The sequence below is a fragment of the Cebidichthys violaceus genome, unplaced genomic scaffold (assembly GCF_023349555.1).
Source record: "Cebidichthys violaceus isolate CVI_PGR_0920_01 unplaced genomic scaffold, fCebVio1.0.p SCAF_9, whole genome shotgun sequence".
NCBI lineage: Eukaryota > Metazoa > Chordata > Actinopteri > Perciformes > Stichaeidae > Cebidichthys > Cebidichthys violaceus.
In genome coordinates this window covers 4856333-4871297 of record NW_027176975.1, presented here as the reverse complement: position 1 = coordinate 4871297, position 14965 = coordinate 4856333, and the positions used below count along the sequence as shown (strand labels likewise).

At 38.6% G+C, this 14965-nt stretch overlaps 1 protein-coding gene across 2 annotated transcripts; it reads right to left on the bottom strand.

Moving 5' to 3' along the window:
* Positions 1 to 642: 642 nt before the first annotated feature.
* mier3b (mesoderm induction early response 1, family member 3 b) lies at positions 643 to 11289 on the bottom strand. 2 transcript variants are annotated; one of them, XM_068703918.1, is made up of 13 exons: positions 11285 to 11289; positions 10429 to 10453; positions 10018 to 10163; positions 9476 to 9598; positions 7874 to 7997; positions 6940 to 7013; positions 6758 to 6830; positions 6169 to 6317; positions 5109 to 5190; positions 4615 to 4709; positions 4395 to 4522; positions 4105 to 4259; positions 643 to 3100 (listed from the first exon to the last, which is right to left on the bottom strand). In XM_068703918.1, the coding sequence occupies exons 3-13, from the start codon at positions 10114 to 10116 to the stop codon at positions 2625 to 2627; spliced, it is 1578 nt and encodes a 525-aa protein (XP_068560019.1). In that variant the 5' UTR covers positions 10117 to 10163; positions 10429 to 10453; positions 11285 to 11289; the 3' UTR covers positions 643 to 2624. The 2 variants fall into 2 exon arrangements, with proteins under 2 accessions (XP_068560019.1, XP_068560018.1); XM_068703917.1 differs by lacking the exon at positions 11285 to 11289 and adding an exon at positions 10616 to 10675.
* Between the last annotated feature and the right edge of the window lie 3676 nt (positions 11290 to 14965).

The following is a 14965-nucleotide window of genomic DNA, read 5'->3' as shown; positions in this document are numbered from 1 at the left end:
AAACTAACTCATTGATTTAACACATAACTCGGTACTAATCCAATCCAATATGAATCAGAAAAGTCTTCTAAAGTCTTTTGTGTGGCGATAAAGAACATGCAATCATCTCCGCACCTTTTCCAGAGCTTTATTTCTGGATCTGTACACAAGGTATTAAAGTACAACAGAAATACAAAATAATGTTCAACCAAAAAAAAAAAAAAAAAAAAAGAAACTCAATGTTTATGTACAATTCTTATAAACAATAAAGATAGCATCTTGAACATTTCTCATAGTGAAGTTTTTGATTGTCTATATTTCTGGATATACATTTGTAAGTTTTGTAGTTTTTTATTCACAAAGGTGTTTTTGTTTTCATCAAAGGACTCGAGTTTTCTTTTTCAAAACCACAACTGCTATATTTGTTTTTCCTTTTTAAACTTCAAAACACAATACAAAATATAAAATAAATTTGTTTAGTGCTGTCTTGCACACACGTCTCATACCGGAGATATCAATAAAATATCACATTTTCGAGAGTTCACAGGGTGGTGAAAAACCTACTTCTACTACTTAATGGCCTTTACATTCTGACAGTTTTTCTGAGTCTTTGTACAAACCACAGGTGAAATAAATATCACTGCACTGCTAACGCTAGAAGAGCTTTGAGGACCTACTGCATTATGCACATTGCATTAAAAGAGAAACTAGCTCTCTACACACTTAGAACAGCAGCCATCCCGTTACCATCAAGACAAATATAGATATGAAAGAAAATGAAAATAAAAAAAAAAAGAACGATGAGCGTCTTTTACACATGGCTGCAAGTTTTGAAAGCAAAATTGCAACACTGAGTAATATCAATAAGTCTTCAGGTAAAGCCGTTTTCAGTGGTACACTGGGGAAACAGACACAGCCGGCATGCGTGGTTTCAGCTGTGTCCTGGGGATCGTGACTTCCCAAAAAAGAGGAAGAAAAAATAAAAAATTCAAACACCAAGTCAACTGGTAAAATGCAAAACCCAAAATATCTGTACATATCTACAAATTATTGCCTTTTGTCAAGGAATCAAATTAAAACCTTTGTATCAACATAGATTCACAAGTGTAAGAGGTCAGTTCATAGACTTTTTAAAGGCTATTTGCTAATTATTTACATGAAATGCAGAAGTGATGCTGGGCTTGGAGAATGAATTACTCGATGGTTTAAAAGCATGAATCCTGTCTGTACACACGTAACGGTGAATTACTACATCGACGGACACGACAAACATGATGTACCCCTGAAACAAACTAATTATTCATAGCACAATGCATAGATAAATTAAGTAAACACTACTACTGCATCCAATCAACTGAAGATGACCCGCAAAACATTTAAAAATTCACAATTATGGACTTCAGTCAAGAGACGACGGCTCCATTTCTGCTACTAGACTCCAAGAAACTGTTGACTAGTTTACACAAGGCATTCTCTAGTCAGTACAGGTTAGGCAGATATTGAATACAAAATCTAAGTGGCTTTAAATAAAGAGAGAATACTGCTAAGTGGCCTAAAAATGCCGTTACTTGATGGGACATACACAGGACACGTACAGTCAAATTTGCATTAGAGTAGCATGATTGAAGGGATCAAAATAAATCTCACAAAAAGGAAAAAGTAAATGTAATAAATACACACTTTACAGCACCCGGAAATGTCTCAAGTTTAAATAACTATTCATTTAACCAATATCTTTGTCTTGCAGTTATGTTTTTCTGACCTTTTTAGAAAGAGGCAGGATTTTTTTTTTTTTTTTTTTTAAAGAACTTAATATCCAACTGCAAATCCTAGAGACACCCGTTATGTTACTCTGCACAGGTATCCTTCATTAGCTGTTTCAAAATGAAAAACTATAAACCAGGGAATTTAGTTTGGGTTTGACTAAATGGGATTTTCTTTAAATCACATTTTCCAGTTTTGCTATTTTGAACTGTTTAAAAAGTAAACAAGCAGACGAGCTTCCACAGGAGAACATTAGGAGAAAAAGAAAACCAAAGTAAAAGGCCTTAGCAGCTGAAACCACCACACCGAGCTAATCTCCATGCTAGTGTTGCTCTTCATACAATATCCAGCCAAGTGTATTTGGGGACTAATATAACCATTTGCGCCAGTCTGGTTACTGAAAAGTACCTGTAAACCAAACTTAAAGTTTAAAAAAAGTACCACTTCAAAACAAACAAAAGACAAGCAACTAAATACTGAGACTAGCTGATAAAAAAACCGTTTGGCAGCTGAAAAGAATGGCAGGATAACATACTGTAGCTCTGAAGATGTGAGGAAGTAAGATACACAACTCTCCTGCTGCAGCCTCTGGGCCCCTCCGTACACATGGACGTTACACATCTCAAGACCGCAAAACGAGAATAAAATAAATGGCTATAAACTCTTGAGAGAAATCAAGATTTTAGTTCTATATGATAGACATCACTGATGTCATATTAAACAAAAAAATGAAAACAAAAAAAGTAATATATATATATATATATATATATACATATATAATTTTTTTTTTAACAAATTGGATTCTCCAGTGAGGTCAGTCTTATGTACAAGTGGGATAGGGGGTTTCAAAAGGGAAGAACGAGGGATGACGATGAGGAAGATCACTCTGACTGAAGTGCTGCAGTGTGCTGTGTGTGGTGCCGTGCGTGTGCTCCCAGAAACCCATTGGGCTCGCCGCTGCCGGCCAAACTCCCGAAGTCTGTGACAGACACTGCCATTTTGGCGCCAGTGATCCGGTGGTGGTGCGTTGTTGTCCGTCGCGCTTCGAAGTCCACTCCAAGGTTACCCACAGACACGTCATTGATAAAGGAGTCCGGCAGGGCCATCTTGAGTCTCTTGGAGGGCCGCTCGCAGTCCTTGTTGACGCACACTCCTCCTAGCTGGCCAAGGTCGGAGTGGTAGAAGCCGGCGTCGAGCATGTTGAGGCAGTCGGGGTCCGAGCCATTAGAAGAGAAACCAAGGGATTCGTCATGGTTCAGGGACCCACGGTGGAGACTTTCCAGAGGCGGAAAACTGTAGGAGTCTATGCAACCAACCTCTGCAGGGTTGCACACTGTGGCTACAGTGTTACTCAAAGCTGCAAAGAGACAGGACACTTTAATGTTGTAGAACTGGAGGGAATAAGAGACTCGGGTCAAGGAACAGGCTGACTGAGGCTCTCCATCATATGCTGGCTCCCTACATTGGCACTCGGTCATTAAACTATTGAGAACCCCTGGCACAGTACCAGGGTAATAATACAATCTCACAGTATAGTATGCTATTAAAATGTAGTACAAGTCAAAAAGTCATCGTATACTATGTCATTGAAATAGTCACGGTACAGTTAAATAGTTTGTTTTAATGCAACCACTACAGATGACTATAACAAAGTAAAATGAAATCATTTAGAATTGTAAATGGTTTACACAGACTTCAGAGTGCTAGTGATAAAAAAAAAAAAAAAAAAAAAGAAGTCTGCAGCCTTGTCTACCACCTGCTATAACAAAGCAAACAAAAGATATTTGTATCTGCCAAATATTTGCTCCCGTTTTCCTTTGGTGTTGATCCGTTCTGTGAGTTTTATGATCGGTTGCTCCCCTGATAATAGACCATTGTCCATAAAATAATAGTATAGTGTGTCATTAATATGTCATAAAACAGTCATAAACTAGAATTACCACCTAGTTGGAGGTATGTTAGCAAATCAGTCTTGTTGCAGTTTACATTCATGTCTCTCCAGAATGTCATCATTTTATCGTTTGTCATGATTAGCATACACATTCTTGAGGTATGCTGTGAGGTCACAGTGATCTCAAACGCCAAGTTCTAATCAGTTCATCCTTGAGTGCAAGTGGATATTTGTGCCAAATTTTAAGAAATGCGCTCAAGGCATTCCTAAAATACCGCATACTTAAGAACAGGACAGACGGCTAAAAAAAAACATATTGCCTCTAGTCATTGTATAGCATGTCAAAGTCAAAGTATACTGTGACATAAAAAAGTCAAAAAGTCATAGAATAGTATGCCATTAAAATGTAATACTAGCGTTTGTCATAACGTAATTCAGTGCCGTGTGCAGAACCAAGTCCCGTTACTGACCTGTGAGGTCGCTGGCAGTGATGGAGTTGAGCAGGCTGAGCTGTTGGTCTGTGGTGGTCTCCAGTCTTCCTCCTCCACCTGCTCCTGAACACACAGAGGAGGAGCTATCCACCGCCAGACCCTCTGCTTCATCCACCAGCCTGTCCATCAGGTCACTGGGTACAAAGAATCATGTTTAGTTGTGGCTTTCTTCCAAATGACATTTTTTTTCCCCAGAGCTCACTTTATTAAGCATAAGCCAAAACACAAAATGAATGAAAACAGATGGACTGATTCTTCACTCCACTTACGTTACACCAGGATAGCTGCTGTACTTTTTCTTCCCAAATCTATTCTGCTGCACAAAGATGTCAAAGCGCTCTGACTTTTTCCACATGTAGTAAAACGCCACACATTCAGCTACTGTTCGTGTTGTGACCTGAGTGGGAGGGGGGGGGAATAATTAATTAATAAGAGACCGTGTACATTTTCATTATGTGTAAAACATCTTAGAAATTAATAAAGACTCACTTTATGTTTCTGTATGAGGTGAAAATTCTTGTCGTACATCTGTAGTGCGTGCTCAAAGCTCTTGCATTCCTCTTCTGACCACGGAGGTGACTTTTCTGAAATGAAACCAGAAACATATATCGGATTAGATGCAAAGATAAAAAAATAAAAAATATCCCTGTCCATTGTGTAATGCAATGACATAAAACAGACGTTTGTTGAAACTGATTTTTGAGAATGGGTAAGCAAAGAAAGTCTGCAGGTGAGGCTTTTCAATTAATTAGACTGTTAGGCAATTAAAATACACGACTCGGCAAATTCACGGAGAGAGCCACGTTTGACAAAATGAGCAATTTGAATGCTAAGTTATGCAACCGCAACAATAAAGAATTATTTTTGACAATGCTGAAAGAGCCCATAACAAAATGAATTACCATCAACATACTAATTACATTGTCAGGTAGGACATTACAGGTTCTACATGCATCCACTAGAAGCCCGTTTCCTGTGCTTACCTTTTGAGGACTTTGCGCGGATGCAGTGTCTCTCTAGTGCTTCACGGATGTTGTAGTTGCACTTGACAAGCTCAAACAAAGCCTATGTGGAAAGAGTGGATTATTGGCCAAATGAATCACATGGAACTCAGAAACAATTACTCTGAATCTAAATTGTGGCACCCCTATCATATACTGTAGCATTTGTGATGTGAATTCTTCAAAGTCCAAAATTGATCGAAATGAGCTTTCGATTTTTGAACCTGCTTAATCAAAAACAGGGTTAGTGATGCTCCCAGTACTTCTTTTTCTCTCCACCCCTGCCTACTTGCACGCGTCCTAATAAAACCACACTTCACAGATGACACAGAGCGGCTTACTGGGAGCCTGCAGCTGCACTTACCCAGGCAACATTGCCAATGCCAGAGACAGAAATGAATGAGGAACAACAGAACTGGGAAATCCCAACAAACGAGTCGCTGACAGAAACACTACAGTTTGTAGGGAATTCTACACCACAGGTAACCCCATCCTACACGACAAATATGGCAGGACATAAACGCAGCATCACAGGCATCATAAACAAAAAGATTTGACTGACTCAACTGCCCCAGGATCTGGTGGCTTGTTGCAGGTGAGGAAACTCAAAGCTGTTGCTGTAAAGCAGCTATTCTCAACCACTGGGCCAAGGCCCTCAGAGATTTATCTAGTCGGCCGCGGAGAACCGCTAAATGGTTGGATTACATTTTTTTTATTTATAAGTTAGTTATTTGTATATCAAAATGAGGGTACTCACTACAGGTGACAGTGGCAAAACACATATTTACAGTTTATCATTTTTTTTTTCATGTCTTTTCCCTCATTTATTTGGAAAGATAAAACATTGGTCTGTTGATCTTTACAAATGAAGATTCGATAGTTTAACAATGGCAACGCCTTCAGTGATGACAAAAATAAATAAATAAAATCAAACCAAAACCGTAAAATTTAAAATAAAATCGTGGATTTGGAGAATTTTGACACCCCTAGTATGGTTAATGAAAGTCGGTGAATAATGATGAATGATAAATACGGGACATACCTGCTCATCATCTCGAACGTGCATCCATGGTTTGTCACATGCCGTCTTTTCATTTGTAGTCCGTGACAACACGTCAGACAGGAAAGTCCTAACCTTGTTTTCTGGCAATTTAACTGGGCTCCATAATAACTCGTCTTCATCTTCATAAACTGCAAAACAAAAGTACATTACAGTAAGATTGGTCACCTTGTGTATATGATAGGGATGCACAAATACCGACACCAGTACTGGGTATTGTGTAGTCGTACTCCACTACTACTCCACTACTACTCCGATACCCACCCACCCACCCACCCACCCACACACACACACACACACACACACACACACACACACACACACACACACACACACACACACACACACACACACACACACACACACACACACACACACACACACACACACACACGATACCTTGACGGCAACGTGACTTTAACCTCCCGTCAGTTGGGCCTATAAAGCTGCTCAGTTGCAACTGAAGTACTTGTAATTGGTCTGAAAATGTGGTATTGGTGCATCCCTAGTATCTTTGTAAGCAATCCCATTAATTAAAGAACATGTCAGAAACACATGCTGAAGCTGTCACCTTTCTCCCCATCTTTGTAGTGACAGAGGCCAGAAGGAACCTCTGCTTGATACTGTGATCCCACCATTATTTCCTATGATAAAAAAAAACAAACCACAACACAGAGCAGTTTAGCAAACCAGTGGTGATTCAACTTAAAACATTCATCCCTCTTTTAATATGTTCCAAAATGTGTCATTTACCTTTCTGGAGTCTTCCGGGCTTGGGCCATCTTCATCACACTCCGACTCTTTATCGCCATCAGAGATAGCGTTGGCTGATAAAATGATAAACGACACATAAATACCTTGACTTGACGTACAGAATTGCATCAACACACGTTGTCCTGTGTTCTTAGGTTCCCAAAGGCCGCTAGCGCCTTTGGGAACCCCTGCCCGGAAGTACCAAGGACAGGGCGACGAGGGAAAGCAAGGTTGAGGCCCGAGCGGCCAGAGGCCTACAGGGGCACCGAACAATACAAACCGTGCAGACCCAGACCCAAACTAAAAGCCTCCTCTCCTACGATTCCGAACATTTTAGGACCTTGAATATCAAAAACTAAATTTATGATGCGACGAAGGATCCGCAGAGACCCGGTTAATCGATAAAAAAAATAAATCTGTTGTACATTCAGCAAATTTCTTTAACCACACACAAACGTTTGGGAATGTTCAACATTGCTAAAATAACTCTACATGTGTAGAAAAAGTAGCTTTTAGTATTTATATGTCTGTCATAATCAGCAACTAGTTTCATAATTTATTCATATTTAGGTCATTTTTCAAGCAAATATTCACTAATTGCAGCTTCTGAATTGTGAGGATTTGCTGCTTTTATTTGTCTTATGTAAAAGAAAACGGAATATCTTCAGAAATTAACTGCTGATCAGACAAAACGAGACGTTCGATGACGTCACAATGGCCTTTGGGAAACTGTAACGAGACACGTCACTATAATAAATTAATTTATCATTAATTAATCAATCAATCAATCAATCAATCAATAACGAAAATAATTGTTGCAAACCTAATGTCTAGAATCTGGTAGCATGTTTTCTAATTATTGCACGGCACTGTATCAGCTTGAAACCTGCAAAGCTACAGAGAAAAAATACTTTTTCTGGCTTGAGCCACTTACATCGAAGCGTTCTTGGGAAGAAATCGGTAGCCTCATGGGAGGTGACTGAAGGGGTCAGATCATCAGCTGAGGACTGGGTCTCCTCCTCGTAGTCCCCAGACAGCAGGTCTTTAGCTATTTCCTCCTACAAAGAAAGAAAGAAAGAAAGAAAGAATAATATCTATTGCAGGGGTCAACAATAGGCGGACTGCGGTCCGAGTCCGGACCCAGACGCCATTGTATCCGGACCTGGACCGTAAACCGATAGATAACTGTTAATCATTTAATTTTGACGGAGCTCTTCTATTTTAACCGGCGCAGCTTTTCCAGCCTTTACGGCACTCGTTCAGCGGTGTAGGAAACACACCGACCAATTACAAGCGTTGTAAATCACATCATGTGATGCTTCTCTATCTATTAATGTGATAATAATATGTGATAATAAAATAATTATTCTGATAAGCTTCCCGATTCAAATGAGTTGTACAAACACAGGGGACAGAGTCAGAGAATAATAATGTAATTTTACATGCCGTTCTCCGAAAAAAAAAAAAAAAAAAAATGTGGACAGCGAGAGCAGAGCCTTTAACCAAGAATGGTCCGACTTAAATATCCATTCTTCCCTGGGTAGTTTAAACCAGTGTGTCTCATATGTTTAGAGAACGTGGCGATTTTTTAAAGCGGTAATGTGAAGCGCCGCTACAAGACAAAAGCACAACTCTTTTGAGCAAACGTACCGACTCAAAGTCGAAATAAAGGAACAGAAAATAAATCTAAGAGCTCAAAATGATTGATCCATTAGGATCCTAACACATGAATTCACTGCCTAACAATGATGTAAACAGATGGGGATGAAGCTGAAACAAGTGGTTTCAACAGCCACAGATACAACGTTAGACCCAGCACACAAATTTCTCTTTTTAGAAGATGTGAAAATAATAAATAATCACTTCACACCTGAATGAACTGCATTTAAAGCTACAGGACAAAGATAATTCAGTTAAAGTCATTTTTCTTAAATGAAGTACTTTATTTTAAGATAAACATTTTTCAAAAGCTTTCCGTTATGTCATTTATTCTAAAATGCATCCCTTAGTTTACTTGAAACGAGAGAACATTTATTTATTATTAGAATATGTATTAATTATAATTCATTCAGTTTAATTTGAAATCTGACAATTAATATCGTTGAGATATTACTCAATTTAACTTTATTTATTTGATTTGACAGTCAGATGTTGACTACATACATTGATACTACTGCTAGGCTACTTCAATATATATATATATATATATATATATATATATATATATATATATATATATATATATATATATATATATAAAAAATAATATATATATATATATATATGAGACAAAATCATCGCGCAAGTTAGACATTACTGTGACGTTATGGACCTTTGCACGAGGAAATTCTCTCTCAATGGGCCTCGTTGAATTTTTAATGAATATCCCTGATCTATTGAATACTGGGGCAGACCAACGGGGATCAACTGAACATTTGAATTACATATTGATGATATTGTAATTCATATATTGTAATTTTTCAAGAAAAGAATGTCCCCAAATCTATCTATTCACCACATAAGAGCAGTTATTTACCTTGTCCAGAGTCATGTCAGGCAGCTCATCGGTCAGGTCTCCAGAGGAGCTGTCTATACTGGAGCCCGCTGAGGCCTCGTAGCGATAGATGGCCAAAAGTTCCTCCAAAGGCATGTTCCCCTCCTGTTAGAAAAACAGCAACATTTGTAAAATACTGAGCATTTTCCATGTGTAATTCAAATTACCGAAACAGCCAACTGGGGTTTAAAGCCAATTAACTGAATTTAGTATTGATAGACTCTTATTCACTTTCACCAAGAGACAATTTATGAATGCAATAATATAATGCGCATGTACAACTTTAATAATTGTAACATCTGCAGCTATGAATCATAGCCCGATCATCATAAAGGTAACACAAGCCATTGACATTCTGTTACTATAGCACACTTTGTCCAGTGACAACACAGTGTCATAATAAATAATAATAAATACAAATCTTTTATAAGCACACTTATTTTACGTTTGTAAAAATCACTTAATTTGTTACAGTTACGTCGGTAAATCCTGTTTCAGGGCATTTCGTGCACATATTACTTTACCTTTTCAAGATCTGCAATCTCTGAGCTGAAATTCCTGCCTCCCTCCTGAGACTCTTCCTCCTCCAGAGTCCTCTCGTCATCATACTCATGAACTAACATTTCTGCTGTTGGGTCAAAGTCATGGTCCTCCGACGATAAAGAGCCAACTGAGGGAGACAGACAATCCTAAATGTTTCAAATCTTAGAGCACAGATTAGCTTTATTTTAATGATGCACACTTAGAAAGACACATTCACATAGTTACTATTTAGCCATGAGAAAAGCATTGAATTTAGTCAATTTCAAAGCCATTTCATAAAAAAAATAAAATATGACTAATACAACTTAATATTGACATTGAAGTTATGCAAATCTGTCATTAAAATAGATACATTTAACACATCATACACTGTATACTAATCATATTCTTACCTGGACTTGAACTCCCTAGGGAAGCCTGCAAAAGAATAAAACCAGAGCTTACGTTAAATGAGTGAAAGAGTTGACACATGGGTTCAACTACGATGCCAGCACTTTAACCACAAATCAAGCGGAATGAAAAAAAAGGCCTTTAATAATTTGTATGATGACCACCGAGAATAGTTACCGCTAACGTTACCTAAAATAGGTGGCTAGTAGAATGTTAGCCGCTGATGAACGCTCAACACTGAGGACAGCTGTAAGAGAAACGTATCTTAATACCCTGGAATTAACATGACGCCTTTGGTAAGAGGCGGTCAGAGTAAAAACATAGAGGAATATCTTGAGGGGTACAGTAAGGTTTACGCAGTGTCTGCTACAGTTACAGTTTGCTAGCCGGCAAGCTAACCCTAAAGATTACCGTTAACGTTATGCATCGAAAAAAAAATGTAAACACTAATTTCGTTTGCTTTGAACTGTAATCGTTAGAGTAAAATGATGTTTGCAATATTTTTCCCGCTAACTTAGCCCGACTAGAGGAGACACATTTCCATTCACAACAAACACGATATAATCTGTTATTTCCTTTAACTAGCAAGCTAACGTAAAATTTACGTATCAATTTACACAGCCGCTACACCAAAGCAGCTGAGCGAGCGAGGCGCAGCGGCCTTGTAGTGAAGGATCAGTCCGGACATTCAAGCATTTTATAGAGGAATAAAAATGACAATTATGACATGAAACACGCCATACAGAAGGAAAAAACTATTATGTCTTCAATCGATAACATAGAAATGTAAAATACAACACACAAGACTTAGAAATATCGATTTAAGATCGATCGCTTCTCCCCTGTTTTCCCTCTTACCTCCGCCATATTGGTACCTTTAGCTAATGGGCTCGTTCTAGCGCAGTACCCGGATCAGCGCTCTGAGCCAATCAGAGATCCAGGTGACCGTTCTAGTCGTGACGGCGTTCAAACTGACCACTGATCAGAATAACGGCAATCTTTTATAAACGGTAACGTAGGGTTAAAATATAAGAAACACAGATGCAAATATAAAATTGCCAATAGAGTTCCTACATGAATCGTAGCATGGCGTTGAGCCGCTCACGCGATGACGAAATACCATAACATGCTTAGGATGTTCTCTGGACATCCCAGCTGATTCCCTGCTCGCCTCAATATAATTTATTGCAGCTATGGCATTTAAAAACCTCGGTTTTATCACCATTAACATTTTTGACATTACATATTACCATAAGAGCTTTTAATTGTGGCCACAATGCCCTTAAATGGAACTAGTGAGGTTTTTAGTTATATCATTCAATATGGAAATGTTTAGCAATCTGTTACATCATTTCTGCGTCATTTTCACATACAGACTATGTACTTATACTAATACTAATACTAAACACTGGAGTGTCGGTAATGAAAGTGGCAAATCACCTATAAGGTGGGGTCAAAATGTCACCAATATTTCCTTTTTTCAGCCATTTTTTAAAGAAAACAATTAGATTCCTAACAAATGTGCATATGATACAGCCACTCACTCTTGTTCAAACACCATGGCCAAGGTTTTCTAATATTGTTATGAAAGTGTTTCTACCCAAATTTCCATACACCAATATCACGAGAGAGTACCGATGAATTTCCATGTAAAAATATCTGAACTCTCTCTTTAAGGCAAGGGTTAGATACCAAATAATGATTTTAACTAAATATAATTATGTACAGTAGTCTTTTTCAGAAATAAATTTAAAAAGTTATGTTTTTCGGTGAACAGGCCAGCAGAGGGCAAAAGAACCCTTCAAAAGACTACTTTTTTCACACCACTGAGATCCGCTCCATCTTTCCTTCCTCTTCCCTCCCTCCCTGGTTTGGATGACTGCGAAACCTCATCATATTTGATCATATAAAATAAAAACAGGTTGACTCTTTGGCCAAGCACCGGTAAAGGTGGACTTTACGCTACACTTATGTCAGCTAAAGACAATTTTATCCAACTTTCTGATGTTTTGTTTTTATTGTCAGGGTCATGAAAAAGTTTCATGGTGTTATATTGCGCACAGTAGAAGGCACTTAACGGTTACGAGTAGTTCAAGGTGATTCCTACACTAGCTGCTGCTGTCAGGGAATGAAGATGAAGATGTTTGTGCACAGGGCGCTGGCGATAAATTGCTTCCTAGCTCATCCTGATCCAGGACGGGATGGGCGTCCCTCCTGCAGCATAAAAGAAACTTAGTCATGTGTTTTCGCTGTCAACATTTGTTTTGAGCTTCTGCTGTCTATTAAGCGTTATGTGTGACAGGCGGGTGAAGGCTTTTTTTGTGTGCAGGGAGCACCATTCTGGTTTGTCTTTTAAAAAGGCATTACACTGTGTATGCAGCTACATTTTCTGTTTATCCAGTTTGGGCATTCAGCCAACTGCCAAAATAAGGTGAGACCTGGAACGAGATGAGGAATGACGATGTCTCATATATTGGACCTTGCAATAAGCCTATTCACATTAGACAAAGGAGAGGGTCTGGCAGCTTTATTGTGCCTGTGAGAGCTGCCGGCATTGTATTGGATGCCACATTTGGTGAGTTCTAATGGCGATTTAAGTTACTTTGGTTTTTACAAAAAAAACTCATAATTACGCATGTATATTTTAAATTAAAAAAAACACACACAAATGCATACATTTTAGGTTGGTAATCTTCTTTAAACACATTTTTTGTTTTATTTGTTGAATTTCTCATCAAGTCACGTTGTCGTTACTGCTTGTCTACCTGCTTGCCTGCCCACACACACATTGCGCATACACATACACATTGCAAGTGGTACTGCTGACTCTTTTTTGCTCTTCTTGCATGAACACATCTTTGTCTTGTGACGTAGATTTGACAGAATATATAACTGTCAGCCATGCTGACTCATGGATTGTGGGTTTCTGTTAAACTATATCAAAGAGTCCAGGCTATTGTTGTTTACATATTTGTCCCATTTAATTTGTCATTGGGATCATATCTCTCTCTAAACTTGTCGCAGCATGTAAACACTTCTGTGTTTGGAAAACAGAATCCCCCGTAAGGCGTAGGAAGGGCAGTGTGGGCTTCGTTTGGATCACTCTGCAAACAAATGAGTCACTGAGTTCAGACAGTTCAGAGACGCATCCCCCCACAGGCCTCATCTGTTAACTTCTTACCTGAGCTAAATTGGATTATAAGTACCCCAGCAAAATGATCGGTTCTTCTTCTAAGAAGTAATTGAGAGCAGTCATTACTATCTGTCTCTCATCACTCTTTTCTCTGCAGCTGATTTATGATTACCATAGTCTTTTGAAAGCCCACTAGAAGCCTACTTTTACAGAACAATGTAGTCAGGAAGACGTGGGTCCTCATCCAATGAGTGAAGCTGTCAGGTCAACAAGTTATCCTCTGACGTAGGTTATGGAGAGGGAGTTGACAAAGGGTCACAATCCATTGTTACAGTGTAAAACGGATGTGGCTGATTAACACTGGCCCACACCTACACTAGTTTTGCAATTGTCCAGCAAATGCCCACTCAGCTGATGTTCCATTAGAGGGACTGAGAGAGAGAGAGAGCAAGCCCATTTTAAAAATACTAACAAGCTCCTCATAATTATCAATTATATTTCAGACCAGATGGAGACATCAGCTGCATATTCATTGCTTCTAATTTGTATGTTCCGCCACCTCAGAATATTGCACTTAATGAACTGCAAGATAATTAAACCTGCATCTCTACACAAATAAGGAAGTAGAAATGCCCTTGTTGAAAACCTCCTTTCTGTACAGGGATATTCACTGTTTTTGTGCACACTAAGACTGGATGGAAAGAGAGATCATCCACAGTTATATGATGCTGAGCATCGGATCAAACACTTCAGGCTGGACATAAATGCACAAATAATAGGTTTGTGATAACAATCAAATTATATTTTTAACAAAAAATAAAAATGGATATAATCCAATGCACACATGAAACAGGTGAAGTGGATGTCTACACAAAATGTACTAAAGAAACAACTTTGTTTACGTAATCACAGAGCGTGATCAGACATTTACATTTTTAAAACTAAACCTCAGATTTAATTTATTTTAAATAATCATACTGTTATGAGAATTCAATAAAGTATGGTAAACCACATGCAACATATCTCCATATTCTTAGTGCATTAAGGAGTCATGTCAACATTGTGTACTTTACATGGACAATTTGAAGCTGTTCCACTATAAAGTATACAATCCACCAGGTGGCAATGCATGACAGCTGAGGGTTCTTCATGACTCAGCTGTAGCATTTTCCATTCACCCTGTGCTCCAAACACCACCCTCAGGCAGGCTGCAACAATGACTGTGTGAACACCAACTGCCTGTTGTGTTGATATTCTTTGGTGAATCATGTAAAACTCCCAACATGTGCCGCGACACAGATTTGTGTGTGTTTACAAAGTATATGCTGGTCACTAAACAGTCAGCAGCTGCGGGTCAAGCCTTGCAGTGTCAGCAGACTTTTCTGAAGGACTTCGCCAGTTTAAAG